We start from the raw sequence: 22,374 nt of genomic DNA, 5'->3' as shown, positions 1-22,374 counted from the left end.
AAATATTTCATGAAAATTATTTAATACTTTAAGACTTATCTATTGAGTGCGTGACCCAAAACTTGGTCACGCCCTCAGTAGATAAGTCACGCACTCACACACACTCATCTTTAAACGTTCAGTCCAATTAAGGGTCGTGTGGAGCTGCAGCCTATCCCAGCAGCCACAGCGTGAGGCGGGGTTCACCCAGGGCAGGACACCAGTCTGTCACAGGTCCATAAACAGACAAACACATTCACACCCATGGACAATTTAAAGATCCCAGTCCACCTAACCCGCATGTCTTTGGATGTGGGAGGAAACTGGAGCACCCGGAGGAAACCCACACAAACACGGGGGGAACATGCAAAACCCATGACCTTCTCACTGTGAGGCAACAGTGCTAACCACTAAGCCACCATGCTGCCCAAAACTGGGTCATCTGACACAAAATATGTTCCATGTTGTTGTTAGGTTCTTTTATCACAGTGAGACCTCCAAAAATAATTGGACAGGAAACAGACTTCAAAGTTTAGATGTTGTATTGAAAAGAGTTGTTGCACCGGTACAGTTATCTCAGCGCTGGGATCTTGACCTGGCCGCATGCAAACACCAGGAACAAAGAACCCAGACAACTAAAAGCTGACATTTGAAACAGTGTAATCATATTTACGTCTCAAGCTCAAACATGAGCACCTTCAGTATACAGCCAAAAACAACAAAAAACAAAGTCCTGTTGGTCCAGTACTGTTAGAGAGGACTGCAAGTCCTCACTGAACATATATCACACTTCTTATGTTAAAAAAGTTAAACCATGACTCCTGACTGGACACAGTTGAAAATGACCTTGCTCTCTTTTTCTAATCAGATTTTAAACAACTTTGTATTTCACCAAAACCAAGAACACATACAGCCACCATACATTTAATTAATGACACATACATCAGTGTAAATGGTTTTATTAATTGTAAGAAGAAACATTTTAATTTTGAAACATATGAAGACAAGATTCTGAGGTTTAAATATGAAGTTTAAAACAAACTACATTTGGTTTAAATACGTTATTTTCTGTAAGTAATGAGATGGTTACTTTGAAACTTGTTTTACAAATGCTTTCCAGTATGATATGATTTTCAAGGAAAATCCACAACAAATATGACAAATCAACATTTAGATTTTTTAAGTCACCTGAGTTAAAACCTTATTGTTTTAACGACATCAAAACAAAACTTGGGCTCCTGTACACAAGTTTTAAGATGATACCACATTCCTACAACTGATCAAAGATGTACTGCAAAAAAAAAACAAAAAAAAAAACAAGATTCACAAAGTGTGTACAAAGATGTAATTAATCCTGTTTTCTACTTTGGTTATGAATCAAAAAACGAATATTCATACAAAGAATATAGTGGAAAAGTTTGTTATAGTCAAGCTACATGCTTCCCCCCCCCCCCCCCCCCCCCCCACACACACACACAATTGTGTTTCTGATCAAAAACTGTATGGGTTAGTGTCTCATTATACAATATGATATGTTCCAAACGAAACACTATGCAAATACAGAATGAAACTCATACGACTCCTGTAGAGAGAAGTTCTCACTTTGCCTTATTTACAGAAGCAACTATTCGGAAAATGTGCCACAGACAGCACTAAGTACTGACAGCTTTCCTGCTGCATATCTTTGCACGTCTGAGACAATGACCAATGACGACATACAGGAAAATGACCTAAATACTATTTTATAATTTCTGTTTGACAAGTATGCAGAATCCTTCCATGTACAGGATAATAATGTTATTACCGCCGCCAACGAAGTTGGAGGAGGTTATGTTTTCACCCCAGTTTGTTCATCTATTTGTGAACAACGTGGAGTCCACAATTTTTCATGTATCGCTATGAGATTTTGACTGAAGATTCATACCTGATAGGAAGAACGAATTCAATTTTCAAGGTCAAAGGTCAAAGTCAGGAAAAATCTTGGCAAATTGGAAAAATCCAGAAGTAAATTTAACATTGAAAACCATATAATGTATATTTTACATTATATCTTAATGAAATGTGCCCCAATCACTCTCCTATTTGAAAGTGAGGTGCAGACTGGAACTCACTATCACCTGGCAAAGTTTGATCCCGATCTGTGTGGATTGTTTATTTTGTGGACATTTGAATATAATGTTGAAAAGCCCATTTGGTGCACATTTTGCATTATATCTCAATCAAAAGTGCCTCAATCACTCTCAGGTTTCTGTTATGGATTTACCTACACCACCAAAATTAGATGGAGGTGCCAATTTTATGGTTGTTTGCTTATGTTCCAGGTATCAGTCGGAAACCAGGTGCCAAAAAGCAAAGACAAATTGTGCATAGCAGAGATTACCAATGTTCTGTTAAAAACATCTGAAAAAGAATTCAGAAACTGAATACGAGGTCTGTTAGAAAACTATCCGACCTTTTTATTTTTAAAAAAAAACTATATGGATTTGAATCATGTGCGCTTGCATCAGCAAAGCTTGAACCTTCGTGCGCATGCGTGAGTTTTTTTCACGCCTGTCAGTTGCGTCATTCGCCTGTGGGCAGGCTTTGAGTGAGCACTGGTCCACCCCCCTCGTTGGATTTTCATTGTCAGGGAAATGGCTGAGCGATTGGAGCAGCGCTGAATCAAATTTTTCCAGAAACTGAGAGACAGCCAGGTGGAAGCCATTCGGAAGATTCAGACGGCTTTCGGTGAAGATACTCTGGGCGTCACACAGATTAAGGATCATTACAACCAGATTAAAGATGGCCCACAGCGGCGCATGGTGCGCCGCGCTCCGAGCAGCCATCGACAGGCTGAAACGACCAGATCATTTCCAAAGTGAAGGCTATGTTGATCCGGGACGTCGTCTGACTACCAGAGAAATTGTGGAAGAGGTGGACATCAGCACTTTTGCGGCACATTCCACTGTTACAGAAGATTTTGTAATGAAAGACGTGCAGAGGAATTCGCGCATCGGCACGGAGCTGCATTGGCACACAACAAAAAGCACCTCCGTGTTGGAAGTCTCACAGGACAAGTTGTGACATGCCCAGCTGTTACACAATTTGTCGGATACTCACTCGACTGAAAAGCCACTGAAAGCCATCTGAATCTTCCGAATGGTTTCCAACACGGACGTGCTTTTTGTTGTGCGCCATTGCGGCTCCGTCCCAACACGCAAATTCCTCCGCACGTCTTTCATTACAAAATCTCCTGTAACAGTGGAATGTGCCACAAAAGTGCTGATGTACACCTCTTCTGCAATTTCTCTGGTAGTCACACGACATCCCGGATCAACACAGCGTTCACTTTGGAAATGATCTGGTCATTTCAGCCTGTCGATGGCCGCTCGGAGTGCGGCGCACCCTCCGCCACTGTGGGCCATCTTTAATCTGGTTGTAATGCTCCTTAATCTGTGTGACGCCCAGAGTATCTTCACCGAAAGCCGTCTGAATCTTCCAAATGGTTTCCACCTGGCTGTCTCTCACAGTTTCTGGAAAAAATTGATTCAGCGCTGCTCCAATCGCTCAGCCATTTCCCTGACAATGAAAATCCGACAAGGGGGGGTGGACCAGTGCTCACTCAAAGCCTGCCCACAGGCGAATGATGCAACTGACAGGCGTGAAAAAACTCACGCATGCACACGAAGGTTCAAGCTTGGCTGATGCAAGCACACATGATTCAAATCCATATAGTTTTTTAAAAAATAAAAAGGTCGGATAGCTTTCTAACAGACCTCGTAAGTTTAAAAAAAACCTGATAATGCCACAAAAAACTTTGATTCAAGTGCATGAACTAAATACATACTCCTGACATTTGATCACATCTATTTTAGCTTATGAAAAGCCAATTCTAACAGGACTTTGCCCTTGAAATTTTTTTCCAAGGCAACAATTTTGTGGAATTGTAAACTAGTGTCGGTGAAGGTTTGCACTCTATGAGCGTGGTGCTCTAGTTGTTGTTGTGTTTTCACTGACTTCTCTTTGTTTGTTGATTAGCAGGTTTACTAATTATTTAAACATTTGATTAAAAAATGCTGGGCCTGGCCTAGAAAAGAAGCCATCACATTTTAGAGTGGATCTAGACAGAGAGGTAGAAATTTCTAATTAAAAAAAAAAAAAGAAAAAGAAAAAAAGATCATATTCTAGTTTGAGCAATGTTTGTCTGTTTGGACCTAATCTCCACCCCCTCCCCCCCGGCCAATTTCCAACAAATATGTTAAGTGGATGAAGATGAACTCCAGAATTGCCCTTAAACTATTCGTTGGGGTTGATCATTGGGTCAAGGTAACGTCTGTCTGTTCATTGGCCTTCTTCTCCCAGTTCCTTTGGTCAATGCCTACCAAACATAGTATATGGACAAAGGTCAACCCCAGAAAACATAAAATCTAATAAAAGGGCAAACTCATTGGGGTCAAGGTTATGGAATTTGATTTTCAACCAAACATACATGCACCAGACTACACCCACTCACACACTCATCTTCAATCGCTTAGTCCAATCAAGGGTCGCAGAGGGCTGGAGCCAATCCCAGCAGTCATAGAGCGCGAGTCAGGGTACACCCAGGACAGGACACCAGTCTGTCACAGGGCCACAAACAGACAAACACATCCACACCCACTCACACACCTACGGACAATTTAAAGATTCCAATCCACCTAACTCACATGTCTTTGGATGTGGGAGGAAACCGGAGCACCCGGAGGAAACCCACGCAAACACGGGGAGAACATGCAAACTCCACACAGAAAGGCCACAGGCAGGAATTGAACCCATGACCTTCTAGCTGTGAGGCAACAGTGCTAACCACTAAGCCACCGTGCTGCCCTGCACCAGACTATTTGCACCAAATTTGCAGCATGTATATAGATGGATTCTATAATGCACCTGGCAAGGTCAACCAAAGGCCAGTCAGTCAGGTGAAGGTCAAAGGCATTGGGGTCAGGGTCACTGGAGTCACAATGTCTGCCAACAGATCACAAGGACTGACACTCCCATTGAGAATGATATGTTGCCATGAGCAGAGCTCAGAACAGGAACAACATCCACATTCTAATCCTAAATGAACAATTTCCTGAGAAACAAAGTATAGCCACAATGACGTCCACAGGAATATCTCATAAACAGGGTCAGCAAATCTTCACAGGTGTTATACTTACACTGCCTATCTGTAATAGCCCTCCATGCCCACAGGTATTACTGTCCAGGAAATGAAATTTTAGTATTCAGGATGTTTTATTTTGCTGCATATGCAAACACAACTTTCTGAAGGAGTTTCACCATAAAAGCATTCCATTATGTCATTGCTTGTGATAACATTCACTGTGATACTTTCTTCTTTCTGTTTCTCTCTTCTGAAACTAATAATCAAAAGTCAAATATGATGCTGCGTTATTAGTCCTGTGCTATGATTCAAAATGTGAGACTCAAACATATTCACTACTGCAGCTGTCGGCTCTTTAACATCTGTATGAATTCAAATATGGTCACATGAACATATGTGAAGGTTTTTTTCTTTTCATGGTTTGAATAAAGCAACAGCTGTTAGTTTACAGTAAATAATGTCACATTTTAAAGTTTGCTGTTTCAAATGTACACCTAGTCTATCATGTTTTTGTTGGCAGTTTTTAAAAGCTCATTCTAATTTATTCACTTTGATGTGTGATGAAATAACCACCACATTCTGTTTTTAATTCATCTTTTTTTTTTTTAGCCATTTTGCCTTTTTCACCTTGAAAGTCCTCTAATGACTGGCCTTTTTGTGGTGACAGGTACAGACGGGCTGACTGGAGGTGGCACCCTGGTGTACCTCCTCCCTCTTCTTTGACTGCTCCTTGTGCTTGGGTTCCTCTCTCCGCTTTTCTGCCTCTTCCGTCTCCCTGACCTTTCTGACTTCCTGGCGAGGAGACGACCTGACGTCTCTCCCCTTCTCTCCCACTAGAGCCTTCGATGGTACACGCAAATTCTTTGGGGAGGCCATGCTTGGAGTCTGGATCCTCTTGACGTGGTCAACACTGTACGACCTCTCCTGATGCTCACTTGAATTCTTGCGTGCTCCAGGCTTATCTGCCACATACTTCCTGGGAGGTTGAGGAGGCGGCTTGTACGTCTCCAACTTACGCTTATGACTCATTGCAGAGGCACAGCAAATGATGAATACAATGACGATAAGAAGAGAAGTCACGACGATGATGATGAGCATGTTCCCCTGGAGGAAGTTCACCACCCGGCTGAAGACAAAGTCCTTTAGGCGGATCATGGTGGTGGTGATGGAGTTGTTGAGCTTTGGCGCACCGGTAGCAGAGGTGACATGAACAGGTGCTCGGGTTGAGAAGGAGGTCGGGATAAGGAGTTCAAGCAGTGCTTCATCACCACTGCCGTCCATGGACGCATTGTAGAACATGGGAGCGGCGTGACACCAGCTAAACCAGATGAGGAGGCTCATGCAGATGGTGTGAAAACTCAAACAGGAATTCATCTTCTTTCCCAGGTCCTGTAACATGATGATGATAGGAATAAATGAGAAAACATATTCAAATATTATATTCTGTGACTGTAATTACAACCACTGAGTACTGTTCTGTGCAACAGACATATACTGCACAATCTGCATTCCACCCTAAATAAATAAATATTCACAGCTGTCACTAAAGTGGTAAATGATCTTCTGCTTGCAATGGATTCTGACACCACTATGGTTCTCATGCTGTTAGATCACAGTGCTGTGTTTGATACGGTGGATCATCGTATTCTACTCAATAGACTGGAGAATCATTTTGGGATTAGTGGGAATGCCTTTGCATGGTTGACATCATATCTAACCAGTCATTCTCACTGTGTCTTGTACAACAACGCTACCTGTAACCTTAGTGATATGAAATTTGGGGTTCCACAGGGGTCCGTCTTAGGCTCCCTGCTTTTTTCCCTTTATATAGCACCCCTCGGACACATACTGCAGCGTTTTGGGATTACCTTTCATTGCTATGCTGATGATACTCAGTTGTACATGCCAATAACTCATACAAATAAAATCTTTACAAGATTGCCTTGCATCAATGAAAAAATGGATGTCTAGCAGTTTCCTGCTTTTGAACTCAGACAAGACTGAAATGATGGTTCTTGGTCCAGTGAAACATCAGCATCAATTTGACCAGCTAACGCTTAGTCTAGGTTCATGTGTCATACATCACACTGACAAAGTGAGGAACCTTGGGGTGATTTTTGATCCTACATTGTCCTTTGACCTACACATTAGGGATATTACGAGGACTGCTTTCTTCCACCTGCGAAATATAGCGAAGATTCGTCCAATCCTGTCTATGGCTGATGCTGAGACCCTGATTCATTCATTTGTTTCTTCCAGATAGGACTACTGCAATGTTCTATTTTCTGGTTTACCGCAGTCCAGCATTATGGGTCTCCAGTTGGTTCAAAATGCTGCTGCCAGACTCTTGACAGGAAGCAGAAAGTTTGGCCACATTATGCACATTTTGGTGAGATCAGATTTTAAGGTTCTGTTGTTAACCTATAAAATTATTCACGGACTAGCATCTTCCTACTTAGCTGTGTTGTGAAAGTGTAGGAACACGGACCCACAACAGGGGGCGCAATGAACGGACAATGGAGAAGGTAAATAACAAGGTTTACTATTGTGAAACGAGCACAATAAATACAACAATCACAATTTGGGGTTGAATCCGCTGGTGTCGTGTGGGCAGGCTCGAAGGTAGGAGACGTCCGTCTCAGTCGAACCGGAACCACCCAGATCTCCTCTGCCACCGAACCCTGGAAATACTGGAACCGCCAAGTCCCGAATTCCCAGGTGGCCACTGCCTCCGCTCGTCGGATCCGGTACTGCTGGCGGGAGAGAGCAACAACACACAGGTGTGGATGCGACCGCACCCAGTAACGGAGAGGGGAGAAGCCGCCTCCACCTCTTGTCAAAGTACAGCAGGAAGGTGAGTACTTATCCAAGCAATGAAGCTATCAGTAGTCAACAGTCCTGAAAAGGTTTAACAAGTTTAGCTGGTTGTTCAGAATATAAATGCAGAGAATATTACCTCAGTCTTAGGCGATATCTCGGCACTGAGGTGGAGACGCCGTCCTCCAGATATACCTCTGTGCTGAGTGGAACAGCTGTGTCTGGTGATGGGTGACAGCTGTCACCCAGGCTACTCCCATAAGGCGGCAGCACCCTCTGGTGCCTGGAGCCCGCACTCCAGGCAGGGCGCCCTCTGGTGGTGGTGGGCCAGCAGTACCTCCTCTTCAGCGGCCCACACAACAGGACCCCCCCCTCAACGGGCGCCTCCTGGCGCACGACCGGGCTTGTCCGGATGGCGACGGTAGAAGTCGGCCAGGAGGGCCGGGTCCAGGATGAAACCCTTCTTCACCCAGGAGCGCTCCTCGGGTCCGTACCCCTCCCAGTCCACCAGATACTGAAAACCCCGGCCCATCCGACGGACATCAAGGAGCCGGCGGACAGTCCAAGCCGGTGCTCCGTCGATGATCCGGGCAGGAGGCGGCGCCGGACCCGGGGTGCAGAGGGGTGAGGTGTGAAGGGGCTTGATCCGGGAAACATGAAAAACTGGATGGATCCGCAGTGAGGCCGGAAGCTGGAGCCTCACTGCGGCGGGGTTGATGACCTTGAGGATCTTATACGGTCCGATGTACCGTTCTTGGAGTTTCGGTGAGGGCCACGAAGTGGGCCGCCTTGGAGAAACGGTCCACTATCGTGAAGACGACGGTGTTTCCCTGGGACGGCGGGAGACCCGTGACGAAGTCCAGACCGATGTGGGACCAGGGGCGATGAGGCACGGGCAGTGGCTGTAGCTGCCCTGAGGTCTTTCTGTGGTCGGCCTTGCCCCTGGCGCAGGTGGTACAGGCCTGGACGTAGTCCCGGACGTCGGCCTCCAGGGATGCCCACCAGAAGCGTTGCCGGACGACTGTCACGGTCCTTCGCACCCCTGGGTGACAGGAGAGCTTAGAACCGTGACAGAAGTCCAGGACTGCAGCCCTAGCCTCTGGTGGGACGTATAGTCTGTTCTTTGGTCCGTTTCCGGGGTCCGGGACACGGGTCAGGGCCTCCCGGACGGTCTTCTCCACGTCCCAGGTGAGGGCGGCCACGATAGCGGACTCCGGGATGATGGGATCCGGGGGATCCGACGGTTCCGTTTTGACTTCGTCTTCGTGCACCCGGGACAATGCATCCGACCTCTGATTCTTGGTCCCGGGACGGTAGGTAATCCGGAAGTCAAAACGGCCAAAGAACAGTGACCAGCGGGCTTGCCTGGGGTTCAGCCGCTTGGCGGTCCTGATATTCTCCAGGTTCCGATGGTCAGTGAAAACCGTGAATGGCACGGCTGTTCCCTCCAACAGATGTCTCCACTCTTCGAGGGCCTCTTTCACAGCAAGGAGTTCCCGATTGCCGACGTCATAGTTCCGTTCAGCGGGGGTCAACCTGCGAGAAAAATAGGCACACGGGTGAAGGACCTTATCGGTCTTCCCGCTCTGGGAGAGCACTGCTCCTATCCCTGAGTCCGAGGCATCCACTTCAACCACTAACTGGCGGCTAGGATCGGGCTGCACCAGAACTGGTGCAGACGAGAAGCGCCGTTTCAACTCCTTGAACGCGGCTTCGCACCGATCCGACCAGGTGAAGGGGACTTTTGGTGAGGTCAGGGCTGTCAGGGGGCTAACTACCTGACTATAGCCCTTAATGAACCTCCTGTAGAAATTAGCAAAACCGAGGAACTGTTGCAGCTTCCTACGGCTTGTAGGTTGGGGCCAATCTCTCACCGCCGCAACCTTGGCCGGATCAGGGGCGACGGAGTTAGAGGAGATTATAAACCCCAGGAAGGACAAAGAAGTGCGGTGGAATTCACACTTCTCGCCCTTCACAAACAGGCGGTTCTCCAACAACCGCTGCAGAACCTGACGGACATGCCGGACATGAGTCTCAGGATCCGGGGAAAGATGAGTATATCGTCCAGATACACGAAGACGAACCGGTGCAGGAAGTCCCGCAAGACATCGTTTACCAACGCTTGGAAAGTCGCGGGAGCATTAGTGAGACCGAACGGCATGACCAGGTACTCAAAATGACCTAAGGGGGTGTTAAATGCCGTCTTCCATTCGTCTCCCTTCCGGATCCGAACCAAATGATACGCATTCCTAAGATCCAGCTTGGTGAAGATTTTGGCTCCATGCAAGGGGGTGAACACTGAATCCAACAAGGGCAACGGGTATCGGTTGCGAACCGTGATTTCGTTCAACCCCCTGTAATCAATGCATGGACGAAGCCCGCCATCTTTTTTACCCACAAAAAAGAAACCTGCACCCATCGGAGAGGTGGAATTCCGGATCAACCCGGCAGCTAATGAGTCCCGGATGTAGGTCTCCATCGATTCACGCTCCGGCCGTGAGAGGTTGTACAGCCTACTGGACGGGAACTCACTGCCTGGAACCAAATCAATGGCACAATCATACGGGCGGTGGGGAGGAAGCGTGAGAGCCAGATCCTTGCTGAACACGTCAGCGAGGTCATGGTACTCCGCCGGCACCGCCTTCAGATTGGGCGGGACTCGGACCTCCTCCTTAGCTTGGGAGCCGGGAGGAACCGAGGAACCTAGACACTCCCGATGGCAGGTTTCGCTCCACTGAACCACTACCCCGGACGGCCAATCGATCCGGGGATTGTGCTTTAGCATCCAGGGAAAACCCAAAACCACACGGGAGGTGGCCTGAGTCACAAAGAACTCGATCACCTCCCGGTGGTTACCTGACACCACCAGAGTTACTGGAGGTGTCTTATGCGTGATTGGTGGGAGTAGGGAGCCATCTAGCGCCCGAACCTGCACAGGCGAGGTAAGAGCCACCAGAGGGAGCCCTATCTCCCTGGCCCATCTACTGTCAAGCAGATTCCCCTCAGAGCCCGTGTCCACCAGTGCTGGGGCCTTCAGGGTTGAATCCTCAAACAGGATCGTGACTGGGAGTCGTGTAGCAATGTGGGTGTGTCCCACGTGAATGTTTTGGCCCACCCCTGGCCCAGTCTCTAGGGGCGGGCGTTTGGCGTTTGACCGCTCGGGGCAGTCTCTCACATGGTGCTCTATTGAACCACAAACAAGACACGCTCCGTGGGTCCATCTCCTCTGTGCATCTGGTGCCCTAAATGTTGCCCTACTCGTGTCCCTAGCTTCGTCAGTAGGGGGAGCTGTGACCCCACGGAGCGCAGGGGCTGTGGAGCGTGGGGAAGGCGGAGCTCGATCGGAACCGGAAGGGAGAGGGACGACGCGTGCCTGGCCACGCCCTTCGCCTCGTTCCCGACGGCGTTCTTCTAACCGGTTGTCGAGTCGTATGACCAGATCGATGAGCCCGTCTAAGTCCCGCGGTTCGTCCTTCGCCACCAGGTGCTCTTTTAGGACCAATGACAGTCCGTTTACAAAGGCGGCGCGGAGGGCAGTGCTATTCCAGCCGGATCTCGCCGCCGCGATGCGGAAGGCGACTGCATAGGCAGCTGCACTCCGACGCCCCTGTCTCATTGACAGTAGCGCGGTTGAAGCGGACTCTCCTCTGTTGGGATGGTCGAACACCGTTCTGAGCTCCCGTACAAACCCAACGTATGTATGAAGGAGCCGTGAGTTCTGCTCCCAGAGCGCTGTAGCCCAAGCGCGTGCCTCCCCGCGAAGCAGATTTATTACATAAGCTACTTTGCTAGCATCAGTCGCGTACATCACGGGACGCTGTGCGAAGACGAGCGAACACTGCATCAGAAAATCCGCGCACGTCTCCACACAGCCTCCGTACGGTTCTGGAGGGCTTATGTATGCTTCTGGGGACGGAGGAAGGGACCGTTGAACGACCAGTGGAACGTCACTTTCACGCGCAGGGTCCTCGGGAGGGAGAGCCGCAGCGGCGCCCGGACGCGCCTTGGTCTTCCATTGGCCGTTCAACAGCCGGTTGACGCCCCTCGGGGTCCATGACGCTGGCCGAGATATCCTGTTGTGAAAGTGTAGGAACACGGACCCACAACAGGGGGCGCAATGAACGGACAATGGAGAAGGTAAATAACAAGGTTTACTATTGTGAAACGAGCACAATAAATACAACAATCACAATTTGGGGTCGAATCCGCTGGTGTCGTGTGGGCAGGCTCGAAGGTAGGAGACGTCCGTCTCAGTCGAACCGGAACCACCCAGATCTCCTCTGCCACCGAACCCTGGAAATACTGGAACCGCCAAGTCCCGAATTCCCAGGTGGCCACTGCCTCCGCTCGTCGGATCCGGTACTGCTGGCGGGAGAGAGCAACAACACACAGGTGTGGATGCGACCGCACCCAGTAACGGAGAGGGGAGAAGCCGCCTCCACCTCTTGTCAAAGTACAGCAGGAAGGTGAGTACTTATCCAAGCAATGAAGCTATCAGTAGTCAACAGTCCTGAAAACGTTTAACAAGTTTAGCTGGTTGTTCAGAATATAAATGCAGAGAATATTACCTCAGTCTTAGGCGATATCTCGGCACTGAGGTGGAGACGCCGTCCTCCAGATATACCTCTGTGCTGAGTGGAACAGCTGTGTCTGGTGATGGGTGACAGCTGTCACCCAGGCTACTCCCATAAGGCGGCAGCGCCCTCTGGTGCCTGGAGCCCGCACTCCAGGCAGGGCGCCCTCTGGTGGTGGTGGGCCAGCAGTACCTCCTCTTCAGCGGCCCACACAACAAGCTGACCTAGTCAAGCCCTTTGTACCGGGCCGGGCTCTGCATTCTCAGTGTGCAGGGCTACTTTGTGTCCCTAGGGTGAATAAAAAGTCTGCGGGCCACAGAGCCTTTGCTTATCATGCCCCTGTTTTGTGGAATGATCTCCCTGCGTCAATAAAATAGTCAGATTCCGTTGAGACTTTCGCATTCAGATTTAAGACACATTTATTTTCCCTTCCGTATGGCTAGCATACTGGCATAGTATGGTACTATGCTTCCTACCCTTTTAAATTAATTTTTTAGTAAACAGAGCGGGTCTCAGCCTCAACTTTATCTAAAGTCTGGGTCTGTTAATGAAGCTTAAGGCTAGTGGCCGGCAATCACCTTAGTATTTCTTCTGCTTTCCTGTTGCTTAATGCAGTGGTGCAAATTTGGTGAGAATTTGTGAAGTAATTTTGAAGTAATCCGTCAAAGCCTATATAAAGTAAAACGTGATCCAGAATCCGGATCCAGATCACCTCCAAAATTTAATGGAGTCTTTCATGGCCTAATGTCTATGTGTTGAAATTTTTTTCAAAATGTGTGCAGTAGTTTTGATGTAATCTTGTTAACAGACAGACAGGCAAATAAATAAACGCCAATGATTTTATTACATCCTTGGCGGACGTAATAAAGTCAAAGTCAAAGTGTCTTTATTTGTCTCCCTAAGGAGAAATTTGCCTTGGACAGAGTCTGCTACACAACAACACATCCAATACATAGCACCCATACATTAAAAACAACAACACAGTAAGTCAAAGGATAAAATATAAATACACAACATTATTAACATCCTTGTGCAAATTCCGCAATTCATACCCTTAAGCTATCTTCCCTGAACTATCTGCAGATTTATGAGCTTCACTGATAATGGAATAAATTAATATTTATATCGATTATATTTACAAAGAGGAACCCTGTACCTCCTTCCTGAGTTAAGTAAAGTATATTCAGAGTGCAGAACATGAGACTCATCTGTTAAAATATTGTCAGCACATCTGAGAACTGCCTGTTCAAACAACTCTTGGGGAGTTACAGGTACCACCATACCCATGATTTTGCCAGCTATCTTAATCAGATTTAATATTTGAGTTTTTGATTTAACCGTTAAATTACAAAACCAGCTAGTAATACCATACCGTAACACGGACTCAATCGTTGCTCTGTAGAAAATCAGCATAATATTCCTACATACACCAAACAGTCGGAGTCGACGGAGAAAGTGCAAATGCTGGTGGATTCGGGCACAAACACTTGACACTTGCATGTGCCAGCTTAAGTTATTATCGATATAAACCCCCAGATATTTATATGAATCCACCTGTTCAATGTTACGTCCATGTATGGTGACCACACTACGGTCTCCAACAGGCATAAAGCATTTGAATTACACATTTCTTTTAATGTTTCTTTAACTTTTTAAAGTGACAGAGCAAATTTGAATACATTTGTGTGCTTGACACTATGGAGAGGCATTTATTAGTAAGTTCCCTTGGTTTCTCCCTTGTTTCACTCAGGGTCACCATTGCACATCTGAGGTGAATCTGCATGTTTCTGAATTCTTTTTCAGATATTTTTCACAGAACATTGTTTATCTCTGATATGCACTGTAAATAATCCAAATGTCCACATGGGTATATTCCACAGAGGATTATTATAGTGTTAGAGAATTCACAGGAACACACACACGAGCACAGCTTACTTTCTTGTAGGTAACTTTTCAACTGGACATGGACATGCGCACTAGACTACACATGTGCAGTGGCCGGATTCTCTTAAAGATGTATTACACCATTTACGTGTACTATATAATCACATTATATGACATCTCCCCTTTTAAGTTTTGATATTCCCCTGTAAACAAAGGCACAACACAGTATTACTGAACATTCTAAAGATATTGCATTCAAGAAGTGCATTCAAAGGATACTACAACTTTTAGATTATCACAGCCTAGGAACTGATTTAAAAGTTTCTTTCCCATTATCTCCTCCCCACAGTCCATTACCCATCTCTTAAAGTAAACAAGGTAACATCAACATGAAATTCACAATCACAATGAACATGTTTTCTCTTTTTTTTTCTTTTCACAATCAATCTTTTCTTTTTTTTTTCTTTTTTTTTCCTCTTCACAGGTTTAGTTTCTCAGCAGGTTTACCGAGTCTGCCAGACCAGGTATGAAAGGGTCTGTCTGGCTTGTCAGGTGGTACGACACCGGTGGTTGGCAAAGGGGTGTCAGTGGGGTTGCTGGGTCAGGCAGATGGCTGGCGTCGCCTGGCTGGCACTCGGCGGGGATGCAGGGGACTGCTGCTGCTGCTGGGGCATGCTGAAGATGACGCCGATTGCGTCTCACTCTCTCTCCTTGCGAAGTTGTGATGATGTAGGAGCGCGGCGTGATGCTTTCTCCGGTGACCACAGCAGGTGTTTGCCACGACTTCTGGTGGTCCAGCTTCACAAGGATGGGATCGCCAGATTTCAGTGATGGCAAGGGCCTTGCGCCGTATCGCTGGTTGAAGTTAAAGCCTTGTTTTTGCTTTTCACTTGCATCTCTGTTTGTGACTGCCACTAGGTCGGGCCATTGTGGCTGAAGATTCACCTCCAGTGTTGGCAGGGTTGTTTTGATTTTGCGGCCCATCAGCAGCTCTGCTGGGCTCACACCAGTGGTGGTGCAAGGTGTGGACCGATAGCACATGAGGGCGAGCAGAGGGTCTTTCTGTTTAAGAATCCTCTTAGCAATCTGAACTCCCCGCTCTGCATGTCCATTGCCTTGGGGATTGTGAGGGCTCGATGTGATGTGCATGAAATCAAAGTCTCTGGCAAAGTCTTGACATGAGAACTGGGGTCCGTTGTCAGACACCACCTCATCTGGACATCCGAATCTGGCGAAAACTGCCTTCAGCTTTGTGATGACTTGTGAAGCAGTTGGTGTTGGTAAGTGGAGGATTTCCAGGAATCTCGAGAAGTAGTCTGACATGACAAGGTAGGTATGTCTTTTGTGTTCGCACAGGTCAATGGCGATTCTCTTCCAGGAGCGGCCGGGTAGTGGAGTTGAGATCAGGGGCTCTTTTCGCTGTGTAGGTTTCAACTCACGGCAGACCTGGCATGCCTGGACTTTCCGCTTGATTTCCCCTGAGATGCCGGGCCACCATACAGCTGCCTGGGTGCGCTCTCTGCATTTGGTCAGTCCCTGGTGCCCATCGTGGATGCGGTCCAGTGTGTCTTGTCTCAGGGTGTCTGGAATCACCATTCGGCTTCCCCTGGTGACAATGTCATTGAATTCAGACAGCTCATTCTTTATTGGAAAGTACTCATGTACTGCTGTTGGTACATTCCCAATGTACTCTGGCCACCCTGCTTTGATGTACTGAAACACCAGCTGTAGATTGGGGTCGGCCGCTGTGGCTACTTTGATGGCTTCCAGCCTGTTTGCGGTAGCCGGCATGTTCTCCACGATGGCAGCTATGTAACACGCCACCTCGCTGTGAGTGTCGCTCTCCTCTTGCTGGCACTGTAGTGGACTGTGTGACAGTGTATCGGCCACAGTCAGTGTCTTTCCTGGTGCGTACGTGCAGTTGGTTTGAATCTCATGAGCCTCATGAGTAGCCTTTGGCATCGTATTGGCACATTGTCCAGGTCCTTTTTGTTCATGAGGGGAACGAGGGGCTTATGGTCTGTGATCAGCTTGAAGTCCTCCAGACCGTACAGGTACTTTTCGAATCTCTCACAAGCCCACACACTCGCCAAGCACTCCTTCTCAATCTGTGCATACCTGGTTTCCGCATCAGACAGTTGGCGAGAGCAGTATGCCACTGGTTTCCAGTCATTGTCATGCAGCTGAAGCAGCACACCACCAATGCCATAACTGCTGGCATCAGCTGAGACAGCAGATGGTCTGTTCATGTCATAGAACTTCAGGACTGGAGAGGTGGAGAGGCACTCTTTGATCTTGTGAAATGCCTCCTGCTGGGCATGGTCCCATACCCAGGCTGACTTGGACTTGAGCAGTGCGTACAATGGCTGGCCTATTGTAGCCAGATAGTTGAACATTCCCAACACTTGTCTCAGCTCCTGGGTGTCGTGTGGTGCTGGTAGCTCTCGGATGGCTTTTACCTTGTCAGGGTCGGGTCTCACCCCCGACTCGTTGATGACCAGGCCCAGGAAATGAAGCGTGTTTTGTCTGAACTTGCACTTTTCTTTGTTGAGCTTCAGACTCAGTCCTCTCGAGCACTTTGCTGAGGCACTGGTCGTGCTGTTCTGGTGTCTGTCCATACACCAGCATGTCATCCAAGAACATCGCCATCGAGGTCACTGAGAGTCTCCGCCATCTTGCGTTGGAAGATTTCGGGAGCACTGGTGATGCCAAACGGGAGTCTTTTGAAAGCGTACCTCCCGAAAGGCGTAATGAACGTGGTCAACTTGCTGCTTTCAGGGTGCCGAGGGATCTGCCAAAATCCAGATGCTGCATCGAGTGAAGTGAATGTCGTTGCACGCTGAGTTTTGCAGTGATTTCCTCTGCAGTAGGAAGGATGGTATCTCTGTCTCCTCACAGCTTCATTCAACTTCTTTAAATCCACACAGATGCGCACCTTTCCATTCTTCCTCGGAACAGGCACCATAGGCGCGCACCAGTCTGTTGGCTCGGTCACCGGCTCAATTATGTCATTCTCCTCCATTTGCTTTAGTTCCTCCTTAACTTTCTGTATCAGAGGTAAGGGAACTCGGCGAGTGGTGTGCACGCGTATGGTTGAGCATTCTCCTTCAACTGGATCTTGAATGGCTCTGTTTTGAGAGTCCCATGCTCGCCAAATGCCTTGTGAACTTCCTCAATGCGCTTCACCAGTCCCACCATGGTTGCAGGACTTGCCTTTGTATTCAACGTTGGCTGTGAATTTCCCCAGACAGTCCAGCTGTCCGCCCAGGCTACACAGTGTGACATTGGAGGGCTCTAGTTTCTTCTCTGGAACTAATTTGCTGAATGTCTCTACTCCCATGACATTTGTGTCGGCACCAGTGTCAATCTTGAATTTGACCGGCGTTGCCCCAATTGTAAACTGCACAGTCCGTAGTTCATTATTTCTCTTTGTGTTAGTCACTGCCCCCAGGAAGAATTGTGTCTCCTCTGCCCCCTCAGTTACTTCTCTAACTGCTTTGCTGCGACATTTCCTTTCCCAGTGGCCCCTTTTCCCACAGTTGTTGCATATAGAATTCTTAGCTGGGCACATTTCGGGATCTTTATGTCTCATTTTTCCACATCTGCTGCATTTTGGATCTCCTCTCTGTTCGTTTTCTTTTCGTTGGGGCTGCCATCTTGGCTTTCCTTTGTCTGCTGCTTTCCCGCGTATTTCCTGCACTGAGACACATGCTTCCCCCTGCTGCTGGTGCACCTACAAGGCCACCTCTTCTGACTGTCGGACGGTTTGCACCGTGTCAGCTAGCATTAGTCTAGACTCCAACTGTAGCGTACGTGACAGTTCTTTATCAAGGATGCCCACGACAATACTGTCACGAATGTGTTCCTCTCTGTATGCACCAAAGTCACAGTGTTCAGACATTTCGTACAGCGCTCTGATAAACATTTCAGCCTTTTCCCCGGGCCGCTGCGATCTTTGGTAGAAGCGGGCGCGCTTGTGAATCACATTTCGCTTGGGGAAGAAGTACTCGTCATATTTTTCTAATACAGTGTCAAAGTCCTCCTCTTCTCCCATCTCATCGAAAGTGAACGACTTGAAAACGTTCTCGGCTTCAGAGCCCATAGCATATACCAGTGAATTGACCTGTACTTCTCAGTCTTCTTTGAACAGTTTCATAGCCATACGATACCGCTGAAAACGTTGCCGCCAATCAGCCCACTCATTCGGACGATCGAATCTGAAATTCTCTGGTGGATTAAACTTGGCCATCTTCCAAACAAAGCGAAGTGTCCGTCAAGTCTTCTGACACCATGTAAATAATCCAAATGTTCACACGGGTATATTCCACAGAGGATTATTATATTGTTAGAGAATTCACAGGAACACACACACAAACACAGCTTACTTTCTTGTAGCTAACTTTTCAACTGGACATGGACATGCGCACTAGACTACACATGCGCAATGGCCGGATTCTCTTAAAGATGTATTACACCATTTACGTGTACTATATAATCACATTATATGACATGCACAATTTGTCTTTGCTTTTTGGCACTTGGTTTCTGACTGATAACGGGAAAATAAACTAACAGGTATAAAATTGGAACCTCCATCCAATTTTGGTGGTGTAGGTAAATCCATAACAGAAAAATGAGAGTGACTGAGGCACTTTTGACTGAGATATAATGCAAAATGTACACCAAATGGGCTTTTCAATATTAAATTCAAATGTCCACAATATCCATAATCAGGATCAGATCCAGAACAGATTTGTCAGGTGAGAGTGAGTGTCAGTCTGCACCTCAATTTCCAATAGGAGAGTGACTGGGACATATTTGATTAAGCTATAATGTAAAATATACACTAAATTGGGTTTTCAATGTTAAATTTAAATGGCCATAAAATCTGTAATCCGGATCAGATCCAGATCACACTTTGTCAGTCGATAGTGAGTGCTAATCTACACTTCAATTTCAAATATGAGAGTGGCTGGAACATGTTTGATTAAGATATAATGCAAAATATACATTAAACTTGGTTTTCAATGGTAAATTTAAATGGCCACAAAATCTGTAATCCGGATCAGATGTGGATGATCAAACTTTGTCAGTCAATAAAGGATACCATCCTACACAATGTTCTCAAATATGAAAGAAATTCAATCTTTATTGAAAGAGATATGAATTTTTGAAAATTCGTTCAATGACAAAGATAAGGATTTTTCCAATTTTCAAGATTTATCCTGACTTTGACCCATGACCTTGAAAATTGAATCAGTTCTTGCCTATCAGGATAGAAATCTTCAGTTAAAATAAATAAATAAATAAAAAATTCATAACAATATATGAAAAATTGTGGGCTCCGGGCTGTTCACAAACACATAGCGGTGAAAAAATGTGTCTGGTTGTGAAAATAAGCAGCAATAGTCCCTCCCCCTCCTGCAACAGGTCTATTTTAGCAGGCAGGAGGACAGCCATTACTTATTTGGGGTGGAGGCAGCAAGTTTGGCACTGAAGGGCTTGTAATTTGTAAAATAGAGGGAGGCCACCCATCTACCACACCAAAGCCAGGAGGAAGTTCTATTGCAGAGGGAGCACAGAGGCGTGAGAGAACTGTGGCAGTGGCCTCTATATTTACACTGGGCAGCAGCTGCTGTGCACCACAGCGGCAGCAGCAACCTGGTGGACATATTTCTGCTTCCAGGGATGCTTCAATTTCTAGTATAATATAAACGATGTGACCTGACACTCCCTCTCTTTGTTTATTCTTTGGCTTTGTCTTCGGAGGAGAGTAGTTCTGTTACCATGTTTAACACGTAATACAAAGTCTAATTATACTGTACTAAACTGTAAAAACAAGCCACCAATCAGCAACGTCCTAAAAAGTGAATCTGACACTCTGTTACTCTGTAAAACAACCATGGGTGTGGTTTAAACATCCAGACCAGATGGTGCGAGAGACCTTCATCCTCTACAGCTGTCCTCTGAACAAAGTTATTGTTAACATACCGTAGTTTTCTTGAATAAATCCTTGGACAATGATTTTTTAAATTTATTTATTTATTTTATAGCTAAAAGATGATACCAGACGTGTTGGGCACCAGAATATTAATTATAATTGGATGACTGGCTGCTTAGCTTATTCATGTCAAGATGTTCTTTGACAAGAAATGATTGAGAGGTGATTTCATGTTTTACATTTGGAAATCATTAACTGCAAATGGCAAGTGTGAAGATGCTGTCAGGGCCCACAAAGCATGCATTTTTAAAAAGAGAAGGAAGAACAGTAATGCCGATGTTAAGGTGTTGACTAAAGTCTCGTTTGGAGATTGTGTTCTCTCATATTATTTAAGAAGAGCAAAATGGCTTTATTAAAGGATGACAATTGTCTTAATATTCATACTCCTTTTAATGTTATTTGTACTAAACAGTCTGTGGTCCCTGGGGTTTTAATTTCCTTGGATGCAAAAAAAAAAGCATTCAACAGAGTAGAGTGGAAATACCTTTTTGCAGTACTGGAGAAATTTGGTTTCGGAGAGAAATTAATTTCTTGGATCCGTCTTCTCTATACATCCACCCAAGCTAGTGTTCATACAAATTATATTTATTTGGATGACTTTGCCCTAAAATGTGGTATGCGGCAAGGCTGCCCTCTCTCACCCTTGCTCTTTGCTATTGCTGTTGAACCTTTGGCTATCGTTTTGTGATCCTCCCCTTTATTTAGTGGTACCTTGTGCAATGGGTCACTTATTCCAAAATAAATGAAATTAATTTCTTCCTCAAAACTCTACACACAATACCCCATAATGACAATGTGAAAAAACTGATATATATTTGAGAATTTTTTGTAAATTTATTAAAAATTACATGTACATAAGTATTCACACCCTTTAGGAAGAAGCTCAAAATTGAGCTCAGGTGCATCCTGTTTCCACTAATCATCCTTGGGATGTTTCTCCAGCTTAATTGGAGTCCATTTTGGGTAAATTCAGTTGATTGGGCCTCATTTGGAAAGGTGTACACCTGCCTACATATAAGGTCCCACAGTTGACAGTGCACATCAGAGCACAAACCAAGCATGAAGTTAAAGGAATTGTCTGCAGACCTCCAAGACAGGATTGTCTCAAGGCACAAATCTGGGGAAGGGTACAGAAACATTTCTGCTGCTTTGAAGGTCCCAATGAGCACAGTGGCCTCCATCATCCGTAAATGGATGAAGTTTGGATCCACCAAGACTCTTCCGAGAGCTGGTTGTCTGTCTAAACTGAGCAATCGCGGGACAAGGGCCTTAGTCAGGGAGGTGACCAAGAACCCGATGGTCACTCTGGCAGAGCTCCAGCATTCCTCTGTGGAGAGAGAAGAACCTTCCAGAAGGACAACTATCTCTGCAGCAATCCACCAATCAGGCCTGTATGATAGAGTGGCCACACAGAAGACACTCCTTAGTAAACAATACACTCAATTTTTTAAGTAAAGGGGGAGGGAAACCTATGGGTAATAGGTGCAAAATATAGTTAATTTGTAGAAAAATCATAATTTTCAGGACATTTATTCTACCCAACAGAGATAATCCTAATTTAGCCCAATTTTGTAAAGTGTTCTCAATTTTCAGCAGAGGGGGAGTAAGTTTTCTGCCATAATGTATTTTAAACCTGATAAGTTTTATCCCCAGATACACCAAAACTGAAGGGAGCCAACTGAACTGGCAATTCTGTCTAATACTTGGTGGACATATTCTAGAGAGTGGCATTGCCTTAGATTTCCCCTCATATATTTTGTAGGCTGAGATAACAGAGAACGTATCAATTAAAGACAGAATTTGAGGGACAGCTGTTTCTGAATTTGCGGTCACTAACAAAATATCATCCGCATACAGAAATAGTTTGTGTTCCATCTTTCCAGCTAAAATACCATTGATAGTTGAATTATTCCTGATGGCAGCTGCTATGGGTTCAAATGCAAAAAGTAGAGAACTCAGGTGACAGCCCTGCATTGTACCCCAATGTACGGGAAAAC

General features: G+C 46.1%; 1 protein-coding gene across 1 annotated transcript in view; it reads right to left on the bottom strand.

Annotated features, from left to right (window-relative positions):
* Positions 1-5,596: 5,596 nt before the first annotated feature.
* Positions 5,597-22,374, bottom strand: part of tmem119a (transmembrane protein 119a) — a 32,343-nt gene continuing 15,565 nt past the window's right edge. Inside the window, exons 2-3 of the mRNA XM_034170277.1 lie at positions 6,018-6,490; positions 5,597-5,978 (exon numbers count right to left, since the gene is read on the bottom strand). Of these exons, the coding sequence (XP_034026168.1) occupies positions 5,741-5,978; positions 6,018-6,475 (696 nt within the window). The 5' untranslated portion in view covers positions 6,476-6,490 and the 3' untranslated portion in view covers positions 5,597-5,740. The remainder of the gene's footprint in view (positions 5,979-6,017; positions 6,491-22,374) is intronic.

Source organism: Thalassophryne amazonica, chromosome 5 (genome assembly GCF_902500255.1).
Source record: "Thalassophryne amazonica chromosome 5, fThaAma1.1, whole genome shotgun sequence".
In the NCBI taxonomy this organism is placed as follows: Eukaryota; Metazoa; Chordata; class Actinopteri; order Batrachoidiformes; family Batrachoididae; genus Thalassophryne; species Thalassophryne amazonica.
The sequence above is the reverse complement of the archived record's forward strand: the minus strand, read 5'-3'. Positions and strand labels throughout refer to the sequence as shown.